Source organism: Spermophilus citellus, assembly GCF_964194105.1.
Source record: "Spermophilus citellus genome assembly, chromosome: 4".
In the NCBI taxonomy this organism is placed as follows: domain Eukaryota; kingdom Metazoa; phylum Chordata; class Mammalia; order Rodentia; family Sciuridae; genus Spermophilus; species Spermophilus citellus.
This window is the reverse complement of record NC_138185.1, coordinates 115,578,088-115,600,524: the sequence shown is the minus strand read 5'-3', so window position 1 is coordinate 115,600,524 and position 22,437 is coordinate 115,578,088. Positions and strand designations below refer to the sequence as shown.

General features: G+C 38.8%; 2 protein-coding genes across 7 annotated transcripts in view; one reads left to right on the top strand and one right to left on the bottom strand.

Moving 5' to 3' along the window:
* HACD3 (3-hydroxyacyl-CoA dehydratase 3) overlaps positions 1 to 22,437 on the top strand; it is a 136,303-nt gene that overhangs the window by 4,106 nt on the left and 109,760 nt on the right. The gene's annotated exons all lie outside the window — the stretch shown is intronic.
* The window catches only part of DPP8 (dipeptidyl peptidase 8), a 66,124-nt gene continuing 61,067 nt past the window's right edge, over positions 17,381 to 22,437 (bottom strand). For all 6 annotated transcript variants that reach the window (XM_081292110.1, XM_081292113.1, XM_081292114.1 and 3 more), the window contains one exon: positions 17,381 to 21,742. In XM_081292110.1, coding sequence (XP_081148236.1) covers positions 21,620 to 21,742 — 123 coding nt within the window. In that variant the 3' untranslated portion in view covers positions 17,381 to 21,619. The remainder of the gene's footprint in view (positions 21,743 to 22,437) is intronic.

Here is a 22,437-nt window from a genome sequence, read left to right as displayed (position 1 = left end):
TTTTCAAACGGTACCATGGAAAGCTTCCAAGTGAGTGTGGCGTGTTTCTGGGTAGCGATCATGGAAGGATTGCAGAACATATCCAGATGAACACTATTAGGACTTCCATGAACTTTTTTTTTTAATCATTCAACACTTAAATTTTTGTCAATCTTAATTACATTTTGTTTAATTTATAGCCATGCTGGACCATGAGAAGGACATGATAGGAGATATGAGGAGCACCAAGAGCTAATCTGATGCTGAGGAAAAAAATGATAATTTTGCAAACTTGCTTCAGGCTGATCCTTATCAGAAAATAATGTTATAGTTTTTTTCAGCACCACTGAATTATATCCACAGCCTATTAATTTATTTATTCATTTATTTATTTCACTACTAGAGACTGAACCTAGGGGTGCTTTACCACTGAGCTACATCCCCATCCCTTGTCCTTTTTTATTTTGAAGCAGTGTCCACTAAGTTGCCCAGGCAACTTGCAGATTTCCTGCCTCAGGCTCCTGAGTTGCTGGGATTACAGGCATGTGTCATGGTGCCTGGTATGTTATAATCTTCTAATCAAGAGGCATCAGTGAAGCTGGGGATGTAGCTCAATGGTAGAGCCTAGCACGTATAAGGTTGCGTAGCACGCATAAGGCACTGTGTTTGATCCTTAGCACCACATTAAAAATAAATAAATGAAAACAAAGGTATTGTGTCCATCTACAATTAAAGAAAAAATATTGAAAAAAAAAAAAAAGCCAGCCGGGCACAGTGGCACAAACCTGTAATCCCAGCATCTTGGGAGGCTGAGGCAAGAGGATCACGAGTTCAAAGCCAGCCTCAGCAAAAGAGAGGCACTAAGCAACTCAGTGAGACCCTGACTCTATACAATACAAAATAGGGCTGGGAATGTGGCTCAGTGGTTGAGTGCCCCCGAGTTAATTCCCAGTACCAAAAATAAGTCATCAGGTTAGGGATATAGTTTAGTGGTAGATATTCTTATATGTATACCTAGCATGTTCAAGGCCCTGGTGGGGAAAACAAAAAACAAAAAACAAAAAACAAAAAAGAAAGAAAGAAAGAAAGAAAAAGGAAGAAGGAGAAGGAAGATGTCATTAGTTTCTATAAGTAGAGTGGCATGTGCCTTAGTTCCAATTATTCAGGAGGGCGAGTCAGGAGGATCACTTGAGCCCAGGCATTTGAGGCTAGTCTGGGTAACATATTAAGAACCCAACTTAAAAAAAAAAAAAAAAAAAGATGAGCTGGGTACAATGGTGCTCGCCTATGATCCCAGTGGTTGAGGAGCCTGAGGCAAGAAGATCTCAAGTTCAAAGCCAGCTTCAGAAACTTAATGAGATCCTGTCTCAAGATAAAAAATAAAAGGGACTTGGGATGTGGCTCAGTGGTTAGGTGCCCTCAGTTCTCTGACACTCTTCCCTTCAAGAGTTTAATTGGCCTCCCTTTGACATAGCCTGAACTTAGTGACTTATTTCTAAAGAATAGTGTGTGATAGAAGTGGACTTTGTGGTTTCTGAGTTCATCATAAAAGGGGATGAAGCGGGTTGGGGTTATAGCTCAGGGGTGGAGCGCTTGCCTCACACATGTGAGGCACTGGGTTCAATCCTCAGCACCACATAAAAAAAATAAATAAAGTAAATATTAAAAAAAAAAAAAAGCGGGTGAGGATGAAGCTCCTGCCTGGTGCTCTCTCCAAGACTAACACCTTTGGCCCTCTGAGCCACTGTGTAGGAAGTCCAGTCACTTTACAGCCATCATGCTCCAGAAACCTTGTGGGGGGGATCCCATGGAGATAGCCATGTCAGCTGTCCCCACCCCCTGCAGTTTGAATCTGTCCAGCTCAGGAGCCAAACATGTGAGTGAGGAGGGCTTCCCCAGTGCCTCAGCGCCAGAGAACCCCACCCCAACCTGCCCAGCTAATCTCCAGCCTGTGAAGGATAGCAGTGGTAACAAGTGACTGCTGTAGATTTGCACCAATAAGTTTGTTATTAGTAACAGAAAACCAGAGCAGTCGATGAAATCTTTATGGGCTGGGTTCACTGTTAGAACCAGGAAGATAAAAGATAATTATCTTCACTCTCTGACCATCTGAGCCAATGGGCTAGGTCTCATCCTGGGATTCCTTTCATTTACCTTTCTCATTAAGTCCCTAACCAATTTGTAAAATTATGAGATTTTTAAATTTTCACTTGGGGCTGGGGATGTGGCTCAAGCGGTAGCGCGCTAGCCTGCCATGCGTGGGGCGCTGGGTTCGATCCTCAGCACCACATAAAAGTAAAATAAAGATATTGTGTCCATCTAAAACTAAAAAATAAATATTAAAAAAATTGTCTCCTTAGTGCATTTTTGTTTTTCCCAATTGTCTGCATTAAAAACATAATAATATTAATACATACATTAAATTTTGTAAGCAGAAATAGTAAATAAAACTTAGAGGAAAAAATATGTACAGTCTTCAGTTTGAGATGATGAAAAGGTTCTGGAGAGAGTGTTGATAGTTACACAAATTTGTGAATGTACTTAATGTTACTGAACTGTACACTTTAAAATGGCTAAAATGGGAATATATATATATATATATATATATATATATATATATATATATATATATATATATTCATTCCCCGCCCCAGGAGTGCCTAACTACAGAGCCAAAACCTCAACCCTATTTTTGTATTTTATTTAGAGATAGGTCTCACTAAGTTGCTGAGGCTGGCTTTGAACTTGTAATCCCCCTGTCTCAACCTCCCAAGCTGTTGGGGTTTCAGTATGTATGTATATTTTACCACAGTTAAAAAACACAAACAAGAGCTGGGATTGTGGCTCAGCAATAGAGTGCTCACCTAGCACGAGCAGGACCTGGGTTCGATTCTCAGCACCACATAAAAGTAAAGGCATTGTGTTGTGTCCATCTACACCTAAAAATAAAAATTAAAAATAAAAATTAAAAAAAAACCACACAATCAGGGGCTGGGGTTGTGGCTCAGTGGTAGAGCACTCCTCTAGCATATGCAAGGTGCTGGGTTCAATCCCCAGCACTACGTAAAAAATAAATAAAATAAAGGTATTGTGTCCAACTACAACTAAAAATATATATATTAAAAAAAACATACAATCACTTAAAACTCGAGTTTGCACTGATCTGTCTATACTACTCAACAGGCACTAGATTATTTGTCACAGTGATTTTGTCCTTTGTGTAATTCATGTCTCAGTGTTGCATCTCAGACAATACCAGAAGGTCCTTGGGGGCAGAAAGTGGTATTCTATAGGTGGGCATACCCACAGATCACTCATAAACCAACTGCCTGGAAATCAGAGCACATTTTCCTAAAGAATCAACACACTAAACAATGCTATGCTCAGACTAGCCACTCAAAACCTACTTAGCTCATTCAATATCCAAAATCTTATATATTGTTAATGAAAAAATTGCAGAAAAACATTGCAAATACTAGCAATTAAGTATACATGGATGGAAACTTTAAAGAGTTTGGGCTTGAATCAATAATAAATATATAAACTAGAGAAAGATTATTATCAAGGTAAAACAAAGACTGGGCATAGTGGTACACACCTATAATCTCAGCAACTTGAGAGGCTGAGGAAGCAGAATTGCAAGTCCAAGGCCAGACTGGGCAACTTAGTGAGATCCTGCCTCAAATCAAAATGAAAAGGGCTGGGGTGTAGCTCAGTGGCAGAGTGCCCCTGCGATCAATTTCCAGTACTCCCCACCCCCAAATATAAAGAGTTCAGTTTATTACATGGATTCCTTTCCAAGTACATTTGTATGGTCATAATGATGTGAACATTGACTATTATCTAAGTAAAATTACACTAGAGGGTCTGGAGTTGTTATGTTGTGAGGCGCTGGCTATGTTGTGAGGCGCTGGGTTTGATCCTCAGCACCACATAAAAATAAATAAATGAAGTAAAAGTATTGTGTCCATTTACAACTAAAAAAATATTTTAAAAAATTACACTAGAACTATACTGAAAGGATCAGGGTACGGGAAGTGTGGGGGTGCTTAGTGAAATGGGGGGTAACACATAAATTCTAATCTTTCATAGTAGGCCATCACTAGATAATGCATTGAAACTGAACAAGATCAGAGTAAAAATATAATCGTGGTATTTAGAGATTAGTTATAGAACTTAACTCTATTTGCCCATAGAACCATGATAAAATCAAAACATTTATATATATCTGAGAGATGACACAGGCCTCTACACTGCTCAGGCAGATGCTGTCTTGCCCCATGCTGCCACCAGTCCCTTCTGCTTTCCAGGCAGATACTGCTGTGTTCAGCCTGTTTCTGGCACCATCTTGATTGTTCCCATCAACAGCTTGCTGCTGCCTGGAACCACTGCTCCTAAAGGTCACCTCTGTGCAAAGCCACGTTGCCCCAGCAAGACTAGGATTCAGATGGCTCCTTTTTGGTTCCCCTTTATGAGGCCCTGCACATCCAGCACAGGAGGCTGAGATCTTCTCTCCCCTGGGTCTCTGGACCCTCAGCCTGCAGCTGGACATACTGACCATGGCCACAAAGAAGCACCTTCAGCAGAACTGAAGGGTCAGTGACACTAGTCACTTTGTCCATTCTTTTGGAAGCTGAGTCCTCCCATGAACCTGTCCTACCCAGCAGCCTTTTCTCATCAAAATACTGCCCCACAACCTGTCCCCTCTGGCTCAAACTAAGCCTTCTGAGGTGAAGCAAGCAGAAGAGCTAGGGGCAGATGCACACCCCCCCCCCTTGACTCCCCCCTGCAAGGCCCTTCCCACTCCATCCCCAGCACTTCCACCTTTTCCCACCATCCTCTTCTTTAACTCTCCTTGTCTGTATGTAAAGTATTATATTCTCCTGAAATGACTTCCTCCCACCTGGGGAAACCTGCCCTTTAATGCCTAATCCAAATATCTCTTCCTTTGTTTAGCCTTCTCTGATCATCCTCTTTTCTACTGCCCAGAGAACTAATGTTTGTTGAGTACTCTGGGTCAGACGCAAGGAGCTTTGCATGTGTTTTCTCATATCAAACCCACAGTAACTCCATGAATTAACTCTATGCTACAGAGGAGGCAGCTAAAGCACTTGCCCAAAATCACACGGTAGGTAAAAATTCAGTGGGAGACAGGATGGCAAGTTCTCTGGGTCAATGCCCACACTAATTTCTGTCTTGCTCTGCCTCCTGGGGGCTCAAACTGCAGTCAACACAACTCTCTTTGTACTGATCCCCTTGTTTATACATCCATCTCTACTTCTAGATGCAGAGCCCTTTGAAAGCAAAGAAGGTGTCTGTCTTTTCTGACATTCCCCAGATACCTGGGTCTCTCAGCATGAGCCAGGCTTATGACAGCTGCTCAATTCGTGTGGCTTGCTTATGGATGAGTGAAACCAGGATTAGCATTCCATTTTTTTTTTTTTTTTTGCACTGTGACTGTGGGCAAGGTATATAATCTCTCTGAGCTTAATTTCTTTCTCTGAAAAAGAAAAATGAGGGGCTGGGGTTGTGGCTCAGAGGTAGAGTGCTCGTTGAGCATGTGTGAGGCACTGAGTTCAATCCTCAGCACCACATAGAAATAAAATAAAGGTATAGCATCAACCTATAACTAAAATAAATAAATATTAAAAAAGAAAAGGGGAATGGAATAATACTATGCCTCATTGATATCCCTATTGTGTTGTGAAGGTCAAATTGAACAGGATGAAGCAGTGAGGAAACCTCTCTAAGTGGTTGGGCATTTGGAATACAAATGTTAGCGGTTAGTACTCAGAGGGGATATATCACTTGCTCACAGGTCAAGCATGTTATCACTACCAAAGGCCTGATGCTTGATGATACCTCTATTCAAAGCAAAATGTAATACAGGAAGGTCAGTGCCTGGGTCAGCAGGTGGGAAACAGCTGAGGCCAAGACCAAGTCTGGGCACCCCCATGGGAGACTTCTATACCCACCCTTGCGCATGGCCCAGAACCTGCTGTTCTCCCAAGGTCCCTGAGGCTGAGTCATGTTCCTTTCCTCTGCCAGTATATCTTCTCCCAGGGATTGGGCCTGATAGCTCAGGTCCTGGAGAGCAGACTCTCCCACTGGCAGCCACGGAGAGGTGGGATCAGGTCAGCAGCAGGAGTGTCAACTTCAACCTCATAAATCATTTCTCAAGGCCCATCCCATGCCAGGCCTGTACTCAGCACTCTGGCCTCAGCAACTCTGAACGTATTAAATCCCCATATCAGGGCTGAGATTGTGGCTTAGTGGTGGAGGGCTTGCCTGGCATGTGCGAGGCACTGGGTTCAATTCTCAGCACCACATAAAAATAAATAAAGTATATAATTTGATGTATGTGTGTGTGTGTGTGTGTGTGTGTGTGTGTGTGTGTACCCAACCATGTTAGAGTCTAGGAAACCCAGTTAGGGAAGCAGAGGGTTTGCTTAAGATCAAAACTTCTGGATTTGAATACAGTTCTATCACTTTCCAAATTCCCTTTTCTTTCCCACACTCTTCCTTCTCTCTTGGGTAAGTTTAGGGAGACTTATATCCAAGGTACACCCACTACATGCTTTTTGGGGCTCTGTCCCTGATGGAACTTAGATTTCAGGCAAATACCATATTTCTTTGATTCTAAGATATTAATTTGTGTGTGTGCGTGCGCATGCGCACACGCAGATGGAATCCAGGCCTTTGTGCGTGCTAGGCAAGTACATTCCAGGCCTTAATTCATATATTTTCTTTCTGTCTTCCTTCTTAGATTGAGAATTGAACCCAGGGCCTCACACATATCAGGCAAGTGCTTTACCACTGAGCTATACTCCTGGCCCAGACTTGGGTTCTTGAAATATAAGTTTAGGAAAACAATTAGCCAGGATAGTTGTCCCTGCTCATCTCCAGGAATCCCACCACTACTACCACTGCTATCCTCATTAGAAAAACACCCTGCAGAAGTAGCCTAGTTATTTTAGCATTCTCTTCACAGGTGCAGTTCTTTGTAGGAAAGTTCTCTGGCCAAGATGGTTCTGAAAACCATATAGCTCTTGTGTAAAATGAGCTGTCCATGTTGGCTTAGTTAATGAGCATGTGTATAGTTGCAGTTGCATTCCTAAGCATGTATACAAACACTTCCAGGCAAGCAGTTTATCACTGAACTACATCGCCAGCCCTTTTTATTTTTTATTTTGAGACAGGGTCTTGCTAAATTGTACAGGCTGACCTTGAACTTGGGGTGCTCCTGGTTCAGCCTTTCATGTAGCTGGTATTTCAGGCATGTGCCACTGTTCCTGGTTGTGTAGATTCTCTTTTAATCAATCAATATGACTATGGTGTAACCAGTTCCCATCTCGGCCTCAGCTTCTCATCTGTAAAGCAAAGCAGTTGATTAGATGATTTCCAAGAATCAGTTCTGGCTTTAACATTTTGTGAATAAGATCTTCCATTACTCTCTACCTCAAAGACTCTCCACTCTGGCTGCACACTAGGATCTCTCAGGGAGCATATTAAAAAAAAAGTAAAAAGATGGTAAGGGCCCCTCCTCCCTGTTTTGTTATAATTGATCCTTAGAGGGACTCATACATTAGTGTTTTCAAAAGCTCCCTGGGCAATTGCAATATCAATCAGGGTGGTGAGGCACTACTTTTATAAACCTATTGCCTCAATGGGAGATAAAGAATAGATATTCCAGGGCCTGGGGTTGTGGCTCAGTGGTAGAGGGCTTTCCTAGCATGTGTGAGGTACTGGGTTCAATCCTCAGCAAGCACCACATAAATAAAATAGTTATGTTGATCTGCAACTAAAAATATTTTGAAAGATAAATAAAAATTCTAATGATCTTTTTCCTCTTCCACGGTTCTATTTAAAAAAATATGTATATATTTCTTTAGTTATAGATGGACACAATACCTTTATTTTTATTTGTTTATTTTTATGTGATGCCGGGATCGAACTCAGTGCCTCGTGCATGCTAGGCAAGTGCTCTACCACTGAGCCACAACCCCAGCACCCATGGTGTCCATTTTTATGCAGATATTATGCTGGGTTTTTTTTGTAACTGTGGCTCTGTAGTATGTCTTGAAATCAGGTATACTTCCAGTGTTGTTCTTTTTGATCAAAGCTGCTTTGGCTGTTGGGGATTTTCATGTTTCATATGAATTTATTCATTCCAGTTCTAAAAAGAATGTCTTTTATTTATTTATTTTTTTTATTGGGGATTGAACCCAGGGGCACTCTATCACTGAGCTACTGAGCTACAACTCAGCCCTATTTATTTTATTTTTTTTTTTTTAAGAGAGAGTGGGAGAGAGAGTGGGAGAGAGAGAGAGAGAGAGAGAGAGAGAGAGAGAGAGAGAGAGAGAGAGAGAATTTTTTTAATATTTAGTTTTTAGTTCTCGGCGGACACAACATCTTTGTTTGTATGTGGTGCTGAGTATCGAACCTGGGCCGCATGCATGCCAGGCAAGCGCGCTAGCTACCGCTTGAGCCACATCCCCAGCCCTATTTATTTTATTTTGAGACAGGATCTTGCTAAATTGCATAGGCTGACTTTGAACTTGGGATCCTCCTGCCTCAGCTTCCAGGGTTCCTGGGGTTATAGGCACACCACACAGTATTTTATTTTTTTGTAGCTATTGTGAATGGGTTTGCTCTCATGATTTCTTTCTCAGCAATCTCATGATTGATGTTTAAAATGCTGTCAATTTTTGTTATGCTGATTTTGTATCTTTCAACATTACTGAATTCTCTTATCAGTTCTAATAATGTTTTGGTGGAGTTTCTAGGTTTTTCAATGTATAGTACCCTAACTGCAAATGCATAATTTGACTTTTCTCCTCCTATTTGTATGCCTTTTCTTTCTGTTGCCTAATTGCTCTGGCTAAAACTTCTAGTACTATGTTGAATTAAGAGTGGTCAGAGTGGACACCCTTATCTTGCTCCAGATGTTAGAGAAAATGCTCTCAGCTTCTTCCCTTTCAGTATGATATTGCTGGTGGATCTGTCACACTGAGGTGTGATCCTTCTATACATGATTTGTTCAGGGATTTTGTCATGAAGGAACCTAAGATTTTATCAATTTTTTCCCTGCAACTATGGAGATGATAATTTTGATAATTCATTCTGTTGATGCAATGTAATACATTATTGATTTGTGTATGATGAACTATCCTTGCATCCCTGGGATAAATCCAACTTGATCTTGGTGAATTTTTTTTTTTATGGTGCTGGGGATTGAACCCAGGGCCTTGTGCATGCAAGGCAAGCACTCTAACAACTTAGCTATATCCCCAGCCCATGAATGGTCTTTTTGATGTGTTGTTGGATTCTACTTGCAAGTATTTTGTTCAGAATTTTTCAGAACTCATGTTCATCAGGGATTTTGGTCTATAGTTTCTTTTTATGTGTGTGAACAGGAACAGAGTTCCCAGAAATAAACTCAGACATTAACAGTAAATTGATTCTTAGCACAGGCAACAAAAACATACATTGGGTCAGGCATGGTGGTGCACACCTGTAATTCCAGCATCTCCGGAGGCTGAGGCAGGAGGATCACGAGTTCCAAGTTAGCCTCAGCAAAAGCGAGGCCCTAAGCAACTCAGTGAGACCCTGTCTCTAAATAAAATACAAAATAGGGCTGGTTATATGGCTCAGAATTCCTGAGTTCAATCCCTGTTACCAAAAACAAAAACAAAAACAAAAACAAAACAAAACAAAACCAAAAACCAATCAAGCAAACAAAAATCATACATTGGAGAAAGGACAGCCTCTTCAATAAATGGTGCTGAAAAAAAAAATGGATATCCACATACAGGCGACTGAATTTTGATCTCTCTTACCTTGTACAAAAACCAACTCAAAAAATGAAACAAAGACTGAAAACTAAGATTTGAAATTATAAAACTCCTAGAGGAAAAAATGGGAGAAGCAGTTCAAGATATTGGCATAGGCAATAACTTCTGGATATTATCCCAAAAGCACTGGAAATCAAAGCAAAAATAGACAAATAGAATTATATCAAACACAGCAGACGGCTGGGGATGTGGCTCAAGCAGTAGCGTGCTTGCCTGGCATGCGTGCGGCCCGGGTTCGATCTTCAGCACCACATACAAAGATGTTGTATCCGCCGAAAACTAAGAAATAAATATTAAAAACTCTCTCTCTCTCTCTCTCTCTCTCTCTCTCTCTCTCTCAAAAACAAAAACAAACAAACAAACAAAAAAAGCAGCAGAATACAACTGATACTAGGATTGCTGTATGTAAACACATGGATGTAAAACCAATGTGATCCTGCAATCTGGACACGTGGAAAAATGAGAATTCATACCCTATTTGAATCAAATGTATGATATGTCAAGATCATTGTATTGTCTTGAGCAACTAATAAAAAAAAAGAATTATATCAAACTAAAATGCTTCTGCATAGGAAACAGTAAAGAGACAACCTACAGAATGGTAGAAAATATTTGCCAAGCATTCATTGGACAAAGTTTAGTATTAAGAATATCTAAGGAGAGGCTGGAGATGTGGCTCAAGCAGTAGCATACTCGCCTGGCATGTATGCGGTCTGGGTTCGATCCTCAGCACCACATACAAACAAAGATGTTGTGTCCACCAAGAACTAAAAAATAGATAATAAAAAAGTCTCTCTCTCTCTTTAAAAAAATAAAGAATATCTAAGGAACTTAAAAATTAAACAACAAAAACCTGAGTAATTCAATTAAAAAATTATCAAATAATCTGAACAAGACTCTCCTCAAAAGAAGAAGAAATACAAACTGGGTACAGTGGTCCATGCCTGTTATCCCAGAGACTCAGGAGGCTGAGGCAGTAAGATTGTAAATTCAAGGCCAGCCTCAGCAATTTAGCAAGACCCTGACTCAAAAATAAAAAGTATAGACACTCTCTTAGTACATGAAAAATTATATTAATAAGTTTGTTTTCTAATTTTTTTTTAAAGAGAGAGTGAGAGAGGAGAGAGAGTGAGAGAGGAGAGAGAGTGAGAGAGGAGAGAGAGTGAGAGAGAGAAATTTTTAATATTTATTTTTTAGTTCTCGGCGGTCACAACATCTTTGTTGGTATGTGGTGCTGAGAATAGAACCTGGGCCGCACGCATGCCAGGCGAGCGCCTACCGCTTGAGCCACATCCCCAGCCCCTGTTTTCTCATTTTTAATGCCACAATATTCCCGTTTTGCAGATATTCCTATGTATTAATCAACTACTTGGTTATTTCAGTACTTCAGGCAAATAATATAGTTCCTCACAAATTAAAATGTTAACAAAAAAAAAAAAAAAAAGAGAGAGAGAGGCGTAGGAATGTAGCTCAATGGTAGAGTACTCCCAAATTTAATCTCAGAACCAACCAACAAACAAACAAACAAAACAACGAATACATGGAAAAAAATGCTCAATATCAGTCATTAGGGAAATGCAAATCAAAATTACAATAAAATGTCACTTGTTAGAATTGCTATTATTAAAAAAGTACTAATGGCAAGGATGTGGAGAAAAAAGAAGTATCATACACTGTTGATGGGAATGTAAATTAGTGTAACAATTATGGAGAACAGTTGGAGGTTCCTTAAGACATTAAAAATATACCACTATATGATCCAGCTATTCCACTTCTGGATATATATCCAAAGGAAGTAAGATTACTATACCAAATAAGTGTATACCTATGTTTTTTGCTGTACTATTCACAATAATTATGAAATCAGCCTAGGTGCCCACCAACAGATGGATAAAGAAAACGAGATATATGTATGTGTGTGTGTGTGTGTGTGTGTGTGTATGTATGTATGTATATATAGTATGTGTATATATAGTTTTATCTGTGGATTATTTAAGGTGTTAATTTTATTTATTTTTAAATATTTATTTTTTAGTTGTAACTGGATACAAATCTTTATTTTTATGTGGTGCTGAGGATCAAATCCAGGGCCTCTCACATGCTAGGCGAGCCACTCTACTGCTGAGCCACAATACCAGCCCTAAGGTGTTAATTTTATATTACATGTGAAATCTAGTTGTGCTTATGGAAATTAATATATATATGTATATTATATATATACATTATATATATAATATCTATGGGTTTTTGATAATTTATGTATTTCTGTCCTTAAATGTGTGTGTGTGTGTGTGTGTGTGTGTGTGTGTGTGTATATATATATATATATATATATGTCACCCTGTGTGTATACATATACACACACATATACAATGGAATATTATTCAGAAATATCATTTGCAGCAAAATGGATGGGACCAGAGGTCATTATTTTTTTTTTTTAAAGAGAATTTTTTTTTTAAAGAGAGAATGAGAGAGGGGGGGGGAGAGAGAGAGAGAGAGAGAGAGAGAGAGAGAGAGAATTTTTAATATTTATTTTTTAGTTCTCGGCGGACACAACATCTTTGTTGGTATGTGGTGCTGAGGATCGAACCCGGGCCGCACGCATGCCAGGCGAGCGCGCCACCGCTTGAGCCACATCCCCAGCCCTAAAGAGAATTTTTTTAATAGTTTTTTTTTTTATTTTTTAGTTATCGGCGGACACAACATTTTTGTCTGTATGTGGTGCTGAGGATCGAACCCAGGCCGCACGCATGCCAGGCAAGCGCGCTACCACTTGAGCCACATCCCCAGCCCCAGAGGTCATTATTAAATGAAATAAACCAGACCCAGAAGGACAAATGCATGTTCTCTCTCATATGTGGAAGAGAGAGGGAGAAGAGAAGTTGACCTGAATGGAGATTACTAGAGACTATGAAGGGGAGAAGGAAATCAATGAAGGCTGGACGTGATCAGTGCATGATATATGCATGTTTTGAAATATCACACTGAGCTCCATTAATATGTACAATTAATAGGTGGGTCTAGCACACATGCTTGTAACTGCAGCTACTTGGGAGGCTGAGGCAGGAGGATTCCCAGTTCTAGGACAGTCTAGGCAACTTAGTGAGATCCTGTCTCAAAATAAAATGCAAAGGACCAGGGAAGCATCTCAGTGGTAGAACAGGAAAAAAGAAAAAAGAAAAAAAAAAACTTTAAAGGAGTCTTGTGAAGCTGGTTGGCTCATTTTATTCTTCACTGAAACCAATACTGGACAGTAGATAAAGACCTTCTCCATTTGCTGAGTTACAGTAAACTTTCTCATGTTGTAATTGGGATGAAGTATGCAATTTATAGCAACAGCTCTATTGAAGGGTGGGGAGGGAGAAAATCCTAGAGAAAGTAGTACACCATTTTCATTGAGTACAAATATTATACATCAGTTAATAATTTTATCATCAATGCCAATAAAAAAAACTTGAATAATTTCTTTTGCATTCTTACAAGCAACTTGGTAGATGTGCATAGGAATTTATAATTGATCATTTAGAAAACTCTAAATAGAGGTCAAATACTTCTTATTTGGAAATTTTTTGGTATTTAAGTATCTAATAAGTGGTTATTAAATACCTGACTGTATTTTTTGGTGAGAATGAAACAAGACTAAAAGTGCCTACATTGAGTCTGAAATCTAACTGGACAAACAAAACCAGCAGCAAACAATATGGTACAAAATTAAATGCTAAATCTTGAGATAATCTTTTGAGTTCTTTTATTGTGTGCCAGGAACCAAGTGCTTTCTATGTATTAGTCATCTAATCTGCACCACAATCTATTAAGGAAGATTGGTTCTATTAGTATTCCCATCTCACATCTAAGAACACTGAGGGTCAGAATATGATGTAAACATATGCAAGCCCATAAATCTAGCAAGTTGTAGAGGCCAGGGTGAGGTCAGCCCCCAAGTCACTCCTCAGGCATGATTCCCATACAAGCACTGCAGAAGTTGAAAGAGGAATCTGATTGACTAAAAATGTGTGTTATATAAATGAAAGGAAATCCACATGCATGGAGGTGATCAAAAGCCTAGGTGATCGAAAAGCCTAGAGGTAAAGGCAAATGAAGATGGCTCAGATAGCCCTGAATCCCTGGGCTCAAGGGATTCTCTGGCCTCAGCCTCCTGAGTAGCTGGGACTCAGATGAATGTGCCCTGCCTGGCTGACACAGGGTCTTGTATGTCAGGTAGAACTTGGATTGTATTATGGACAGGAGCACCACGAGGAGTTAAGCACTAGCTTGCTTTAGTTGGGTATGGTGGTGCATGCCTATAATCTCAGCAGCTCAGGAGGCTGAAGCAGGAGGATCACGAGTTCAAAGCCAGCCTCAGTAATTTAGCAAGGCTCTAAGCAACTTAGTGAGACCCTGTCTCTAAATAAAATACAAAAAGGGCTGGGGATGTGCCTCCATGGTTGAGTGCCCCAGGGTTCCATTCCTGGCACCAAAAAAGAATGAACTAGCTTGTCTTTAAGGAAGTGGCAGTGTCCTATAGGGTGTGCTAGTGGGGTAGGAGGTGAAGTTGGTGCTGAGAGTTCATTGTTTTCTCATGGCCCAATACAGAACGGACACATGACTGTTGCTAAACACTTGCTGAATCAAAGTTGTGAAGTGTTTCTTTGAAGTTACCTGGGATTCTGCTCTTCATTCCCAATCAGGTTAGGTAAAGAATTGTTGCAGTGATCTAGCATGAGACAGAGAGGACAGCAATGGCAATACAAAGGAAGAGGAATGGACAGCTCAAACAATTAACAAGGCAGCACATCATTAAGTAGCCAAGTGCACTACACAGACTGTTATTATTCATATGCACTTAAGAATGCCGCTCCAACTATACACATGCTCATTAACCAAGCCAACATGGACAGTTCATTTTACATAAGAGCTATGTGGTTTCCAGATCTTGGTCAGAGGACATTCCTACAAAGAACTGTACCTGTGAAGAGAATTCTAAAATAACTAGGCCACTTCTGCAGGGCGTCTTTCCAATGAGGATGGTAGTGGTGGTAGTGGTGGGATTCCTAGAGATGAGTAGGGACTACTATCCTGGCTAATTGTTTTCCTAAACTTGCATTTCAAGAACTCAAGTCTGGGGCTGGGGATGTGGCTCAAGCGGTAGCGCGCTTGCCTGGCATGCGTGCGGCCCGGGTTCGATACTCAGCACCACATACAAACAAAGATGTTGTGTCCACCAAAAGAAACTAAAAAAAAAAAAAAAAAAAAAAAAGAAATATTAAAAAAAAAAAGAACTCAAGTCTGGGCTCAGTGGTAAAACACTTGCCTGATACATGTGAGGCTTTTGGTTTGATTCCAACCCTGATCCCTCCCCCCACCCTCCCCGCAAAAAATGAGACTTGAGTCTGGTAAATATTTTAGAGAGTTATCTCTCAGGAAGGAGCACACAACAAACTTGATCTTGGTGCCTATGTCAGAGCTGAAATAACTAATTCATTTCAATGGGAACTCCTTCCAGAATGGCAGGGCCAGGACAACAGATATGTGGATAGCCAGGCTGATGAATACTTAAATCCTGGAATTTACCAAACTAAAACTATACTCTGGTTTTGAGATTTTCATATGGCAGCTGTTTTAATTCTGCTTCCCTCAAAAGCACCAAGGAATCAATTACTGCTGCTCCATATCCATGAGTGGACGAGGTTAGGCCAAAAGGAGGTCAAGAGGCTATAAGGCCACACTTGTTCTGATAAGTGAACAAGTGAGCACTGGAGCCCTACAGGGACTGAGAGTTTACATCCTCCATCACAGTCTGTGGATGAATATGGCTAGGCTGAAAGTTGATTTCTGATTAGCAATAAATACAGGCTGATTTAAAGATACCACAGTAATCTATAACAATTTCTTAACCATTGTGCCTCACATGGATTATATATGTGCTGATACCAATCTCTTTTTTTTAAAATTTATTTTATTTTTTTATTGGTTGTTCACAACATTACAAAGCTCTTGATGTATCATATTTCATACATTAGATTGAAGTGGGTTATGAACTCCCAATTTTTACCCCAAATGCAGATTGCAGAATCACGTCGGTTACACATCCACAATTTTACATAATGCCCTATTAGTAATTGTTGTATTCTGATACCTTTCCTATCCCCTACTATCCCCCCTCCCCTTCCCTCACATCTTCTCTCTCTACCCCATCTACTGTAATTCATTTCTCTCCTTGTTTATTTTCCCATTCCCCTCGCAACCTCTTATATGTAATTTAGTATAGCAATGAGGGTCTCCCTTCATTTCCATGCAATTTCCCTTTTCTCTCCCTTTCCCTCCCATCTCATGTCTCTGTTTAATGTTAATCTTTTCTTCCTGCTCTTTCTCCCTGCTCTGTTCATAGTTTCTCTCATTATATCAAAGAAGACATTTGGTATTTGTTTTTTAGGGATTGGCTAGCTTCACTAAGCATAATCTGCTCTAGTGCCATCCATTTCCCTGCAAATTCCATGATTTTGTCATTTTTAAGTACTGCGTAATATTCCATGGTGTATAAATGCCACATTTTTTTTATCCATTCATCTATTGAAGGGCATCTGGATTGGTTCCACAGTCTAGCTATTGTGAATTGTGCTGCTATGAACATCGATGTGGCAGTGATACTAATCTCTTTAGAGATGGGGTGGGCCTGGCCAGTAACTTCAGGCTGAAGAAGCCTCAACAGGTTACCCCAGCATGCCTCAGTTTATCCTAGAGGGTCGTGCAAATATATATATATATATATATTTTTGGTATATGTGTCACGAGGTGAAAAGGTTGGGAAACACTCATCTGTAGCATTATCTTTTTTAATATTTATTTTTTAGTTGGACACAATATCTTTATTTATTTTTATGTGGTGCTGAGGATCGAACCCAGGGCCTTGCACGTGCTAGGCGAGCGCTCTGCCACTGAGCCCCAACCCCAGCCTCCTATAGCATTATCTTAAAGATTGTCTTTAACCAAAGATCTCTCCAGAATAATATACCACCATTTGTTCATGAAATATTTTACATACAACTCCAGAAAGTTATAGAATTCAGATTGTTCTGGAAAGATTATCAGACAAATCCATATTTACTTATTTTAGAGGAGTACATATGCTTCCTGCCCTTTTTCTAATTCAGCTCCAAAAAACCAGATAATTGTCAAATACATCTCTGAAAAAAGAATACTCTGAACTCCCTCAAAATTTCCTTGAGAGTGTATACAAATCACTACCAACCCCAAGTGGCATTCCTAAGAAATCCCAACTGCTCAGGGGGACTAGTAGTCACTGGTTCCAAATATCACCTACCCTGGCAGCATCAGCTGCTGGCTGTTAGAACCATAAGTGGTTCTGTGTACACCACCACTGGGCTGGGATGCACTCTGGCTAGTGTTTACACTAAACCCCCATGTAATCCTTTCCCCACTGTGTGCACCTGACCTCCTTCATGCACATTCACTCCACAGCTGTGATGAATCAAAGCAAGGCTGTACAAATGGGGAAGTGGGTGGGGAAGGAACATTTAAATCAATTAATTTCAGCAGCATCTTTATTCCAACCAAGAACCTGTAATAAAATGCAACAAAACTAATATTTCACTTTACACAATTAAAAGCCATGTAACTGAAAATGAAAAAAACCCATAAACTTACTGGAATGAGACATGCAATTCATTTCATACAAGTCAGTGCTTAAAACAGCAGGCACTTTATACTCTATAAAGAACTGAACTCCAATGTTGCTGAATATAACATAAATTTGTATTTGGGTTATGTAAAAACATAAATACATACAAATATGACTTTTTCTCTGTGAGGGACTTTTAAAACAATTTCCTAGAGCCCAGCACCTTGTACTAAGACATCTGAGTCAATATTTTTGGCTGGAAAGTGTATAGGTAGGGTTGGGAAGGCTGGGGTAAGGGAAATTTCCTTATTCCTTCATATCTGCAGGGAAAGGACACTCACATTACATATCTTAATCTACAGCCATGTCTCTTTTTATCAAATTGCTATAAGGTGGGCTTTTGGGCTTAAGCAAGGGGTCTACTCTATATCCCAATCACCAAACCCCCTACTACACCAAGGAAAACACATTTAGTGTAATAAGTTTAATTAACTTCAGAATCTCAAATACTAATCAGAAGTATTGCTTCATTAATAAGCATGCTTAGCATTTACTTTAGAATGGAAAATTTAACCATTTTATGTGGTTTACTTTTAAAATGTTTTATAGGAACATATTAATAAATACATCTTTAAAAATCTGCCTTTTCTATATATCATTTAACTACCATGAGGCAGGATATCTAGATGGAATTTAGTACCAACCAAATACTAACTGTCTGTGTGGCTTCCTCTCTGTAGTATGTAGGTTCCTCCTCTAACGAATGAGAATAATAAGTTAATCCAAGATTTACTCCAGCTTGAAAACTTATGATTCTATAATAATGAAATCTTACTGGAATCATTCCACCTAGAGAGAATCGTGTTGTAGAAAGGTGGGATACACCTTCTGTAAGGAATAAAACAAGTAGGAAAAAAAAGAGCAAGCATCATTATCTATATTTCATTATTTTAAAAGGTAATGCATGTATTGTGATGTTATATTCTTGTGTGAGCCTTTGAAAAAGAGCCAGGAATGAATGGCAGTGAGGGAAAAACCTTCATTCCAAAACAAATCTCTAGACAAAAGGGATACAAAGTTAATTTCTTCTGCTTTCAGAATGAAAAGGAACCAACAGTTATCACACATGAGCAGCTTTCCTGACTATTGTTTTAAGTTCTTATGAGTCAGTCCAGTATAAAAATTCCCTATAATTTTCTTAATCCAATCCCATTCTCTAGAGATTTTCTTTTTCTTCCAGCTGTAGAGATCAAACCCAGGGTCTTGAACAAGTTAAGCAAGAGCTCTACTACTGAGATATATCCTCAACCCCCCAACACATTTCTTAAAATAGTCCAGAGTGATTTGATTTAGCATCACCTAGAAAGCTTGCTAGAAATGCACATTCCTGATCTCCACCCAAATCAATGGAATACAAATTTCTTAGGAGTCAGGCTCAAGACTGCATTTCTTTCAGTAAGCACCCCACATGAATCTTTGATTTTGAGTTATAATGTTCTGCAAAGTTCAAGCAACTGCATTAGGTGATTGCTATTCATTTATCAAGCCTACAAAAACCTAGGCTGGTGTTTAACCTGATGCTTTTAAGCTCTTACAAAACTACTTTTTTGTTACTTTTCTATAACTATTGTTACCCATAGTCAGGGTACAGAGAAATTTACTATGTTTTCTATACAGGTTGTAAAAACAAATTCAGCCAGGTATTTTCTCCCCCTAGAGAAGTAGAATGGCATTTAAGTAACTGGGAGCTATAAAAGGAACATTCCTGGTGATAGGAGGAAAAAAGGCAAAATGGAAAAGGAAAACACCTGTGAATTCAAGAACTTATAAGGTTTGTTTGTTTTGGTAAAATAAAGTTGTTTCTTCAATATAGCATCTCTTAATGGGAAAGAGGTTTCAAATGAGTAGCTTTCTAAAAAGCTATTTTATGCCATTTCTACTTTGTATATAAGGATAGATCCTCAGAGGTCAACTAGTCCAAAAAATACCATCTTCCAACAGTCAGATATATACTTAAGTCATGAGGGAAAATACTTTCTTGGGGAATAAAAGTTACCCAAATTAATTTAATTTAACACTGAAAAAATATTAACAAATCTTGGCATGAGAAAACATTATAAACATGAAAATCAATACAGACACAGATAATAAAGAAAAGTATGAAATCTATTATACAGAATAAATACACAACCAGCAAAACCCAATCCCCCTTCTCCAAGGTCAGAACCACCAGGTCACCCTGCCATTTCAGCGTCTCCTCTGCCTCTCACCTGGCCCTCAATCAAGTCCACCTTTGGTGCACAGCCATGGTCCTCACTAAGGCAGGCTGTACCCCCTGTGGAATTAATGTATACTTTGTACCCCCTGTAGAATTAATGTATACTATCTGTAGTGGTGAGAAAGAAATAGAGAAATTTTTCTTGGAGTGATTTAAAAGTACTAGTAATAACTTTTTAAATACTGAAGCTTGTGATAAAAAGGGTCAAACTCATAGATGCCCTTCCTGCCTCTGGTTTCAATGGGTCCCACAGTACCCGAAAACCTTCTGAGGACAGATCTCAACCAGTACTTAAAAGTCTATGAGCTCCCTTCAGTCAAGTGTGAAGGCTAAACCCACAAAATGTCATGGCCTTTCAAAAAAAAAAAAAAAAACTATTCATAGGCCTTAAACTCTGAAACAAAATGCTATGGCTTGCCAGGAGTTTGTTTATGGTAAAGGGGTTGTTTGGAGACCTTTTTATTTTAAGCTCACAATACCTAAATTATGTTCAATAATTTAAAGGTAAAGTTTAAATCTGAAAGAATTCTAAAATTAAGAGGAAAAATAACAAAATAACAAAAAACCCTGGAATATAAAAATAACTCTAAGGAAGTTTTCCTCCCCTGAATGATGTTAGTCTGAAGCTGTGTTGACAACAGAGTGATTTCTTAATTCTGGTTTCCTAATATTCTAGTAGTTTAAATTTCACTTTCCAATTTTTTCATGAGTATTTCTGTTTAACCTACTTGTGCTTAGTTCTTAAGTAGACCCTTGCCACCTCCTCTCCCTGTCATTCTCCATTCCCTGGCTTTCCCTACACCACGTGATTCCTTCCACCTCCCTAAATTCTGGAACATATTTTTTTTTTAATTGTAGATGGATAGCATGCCTTTATTTTATTTGCTTATTTTTTGTAAGTGATGCTGAGGATTGAACCCAGTGCCTCACTTGTGCTAGGCAAGTACTCTGCCACTGAGCCACAACCCAAGCCCCCTGGAACATTTTAATAGGGAAATATCACAAGGAAACTGGCACCACCAAATTTTCTGACTGCAAGGGAATGTGCACTTTTTTCTTTTCCTAAAGGAAGGAGAAAAAAAAATCTTGCCTGCAAATATTTAAGCTCTAATCATCTGATTAAAATTTTTCTGTCTATAATTATCAACATCATAAGACTAATTAAATCCATGCTATATATATAGTTATTTGCCTTTATGTGAAAGGAAAAACGTACTTTGTCATCTCATTGAAGAAAAAAGAGAATCATTTATACTAGATACAGTTTAAATTGGCTAAAAACTGGTCAGAAGCCAAAATAAGTATCTTTAGTAGGCCACTAAGTTATCTTAAAAAATCATTAATGACTGGTTAAGTCATAGGTTTAATAGTGATTAGTTCATAACATGCTGGATACACCTCAAGCAATGAAGCATAGCTATTCAATTACATTTAAGTGCTATCAAATCCGTAACTAGTCAGAGATTCTGGAATTGAACCAAACTGATCACTAATGTCATCATATTTTAATAAACTCAGAAGTATATTGTAAAAATACACTAATTAAGTCCATGAGGTTTATAATGCTATTAAAAGTGAAAATAGGGTAATATGGATATGTGGTGCTACTGTCTTATTTCTTTCAGTATTTCTCATGGTATTGCTGGATCCCTTAGACATATGAATCATTCAATTTTGTGTGTGTACAGTTAAGGTATTAGTTTACTATCCACAAGCTGTAGATGCCTACATGGCACCAAATTTACTTTGAGAAGTAGATGTTATGTGGCAGGTATAAAATGTGATGATCAATTCTGTGTTCTCTTATCGATTAAACCTCATTTGGTTAAATAGCCAGTGTATACCAGTATTCTACACAGGTCAAAATTATATCACTTTCAGAGCAGCAATACGTGATCCAAGGTTTTCTTGAAGATAGTGCAAAAGATGTAGTTCATAATGTTCTCCAGATTCAGGAACTCTTATGCTGTGTCTCTCCTGAGGATAGATCTTAACAACAAAAAGTAAAAGTATTAAAACAAAATTTAATAACACATCTCCTTGAAAGCTCTGTTTTTTTTTTTAAACAGGATCAATAATAAAGAGCATAACATAATAAATAAATCCTATTTTAAGGCCCCTTCCTCATGAGGCAAGGTGGTGTAGCCTACAGTATTACCCAGCTACTTGAGAGATCAGGCAGGAGTATTGCAAGCTTAGGTCAACCTAGTCAATGTAGCAAGACTCTATCTCAAAATAAAAAATAAGAGGGCTGGGCATGTAGCTGGTAGAGCACCCATGAATTCAATCTCTTGTACTACCAAAAAAAAAAAAAAAAAAAAAAAAAAGCCCCTGTCTTGTAATTCCTATACACCCATCAGGCTTAATGAAGGATTTTCCTGTAAACCAACAGTTCATTACCCAAGTATGGTATGCAGACTTTGAGGGGTTCTTTGAAACCCTTTTAAAGGATACATAAGATCAAAACTACTTTTAGAACTATAAAAAACATTATTTGCCTTTACTGACTGTGTAGCACTGATAATACAAAAGCAATTGTGCCTTAGCATGAAATCAAAGCAATAATATTAAATTGTTCCAGAAGTCACAGTAATGTTCACCACTGCACACTTGTAGTAAGAAAGAAAAAAATGCCAATTTCACTTAAATAGCAGTAAAAAAATTGAATTTTATAAACTGTAACC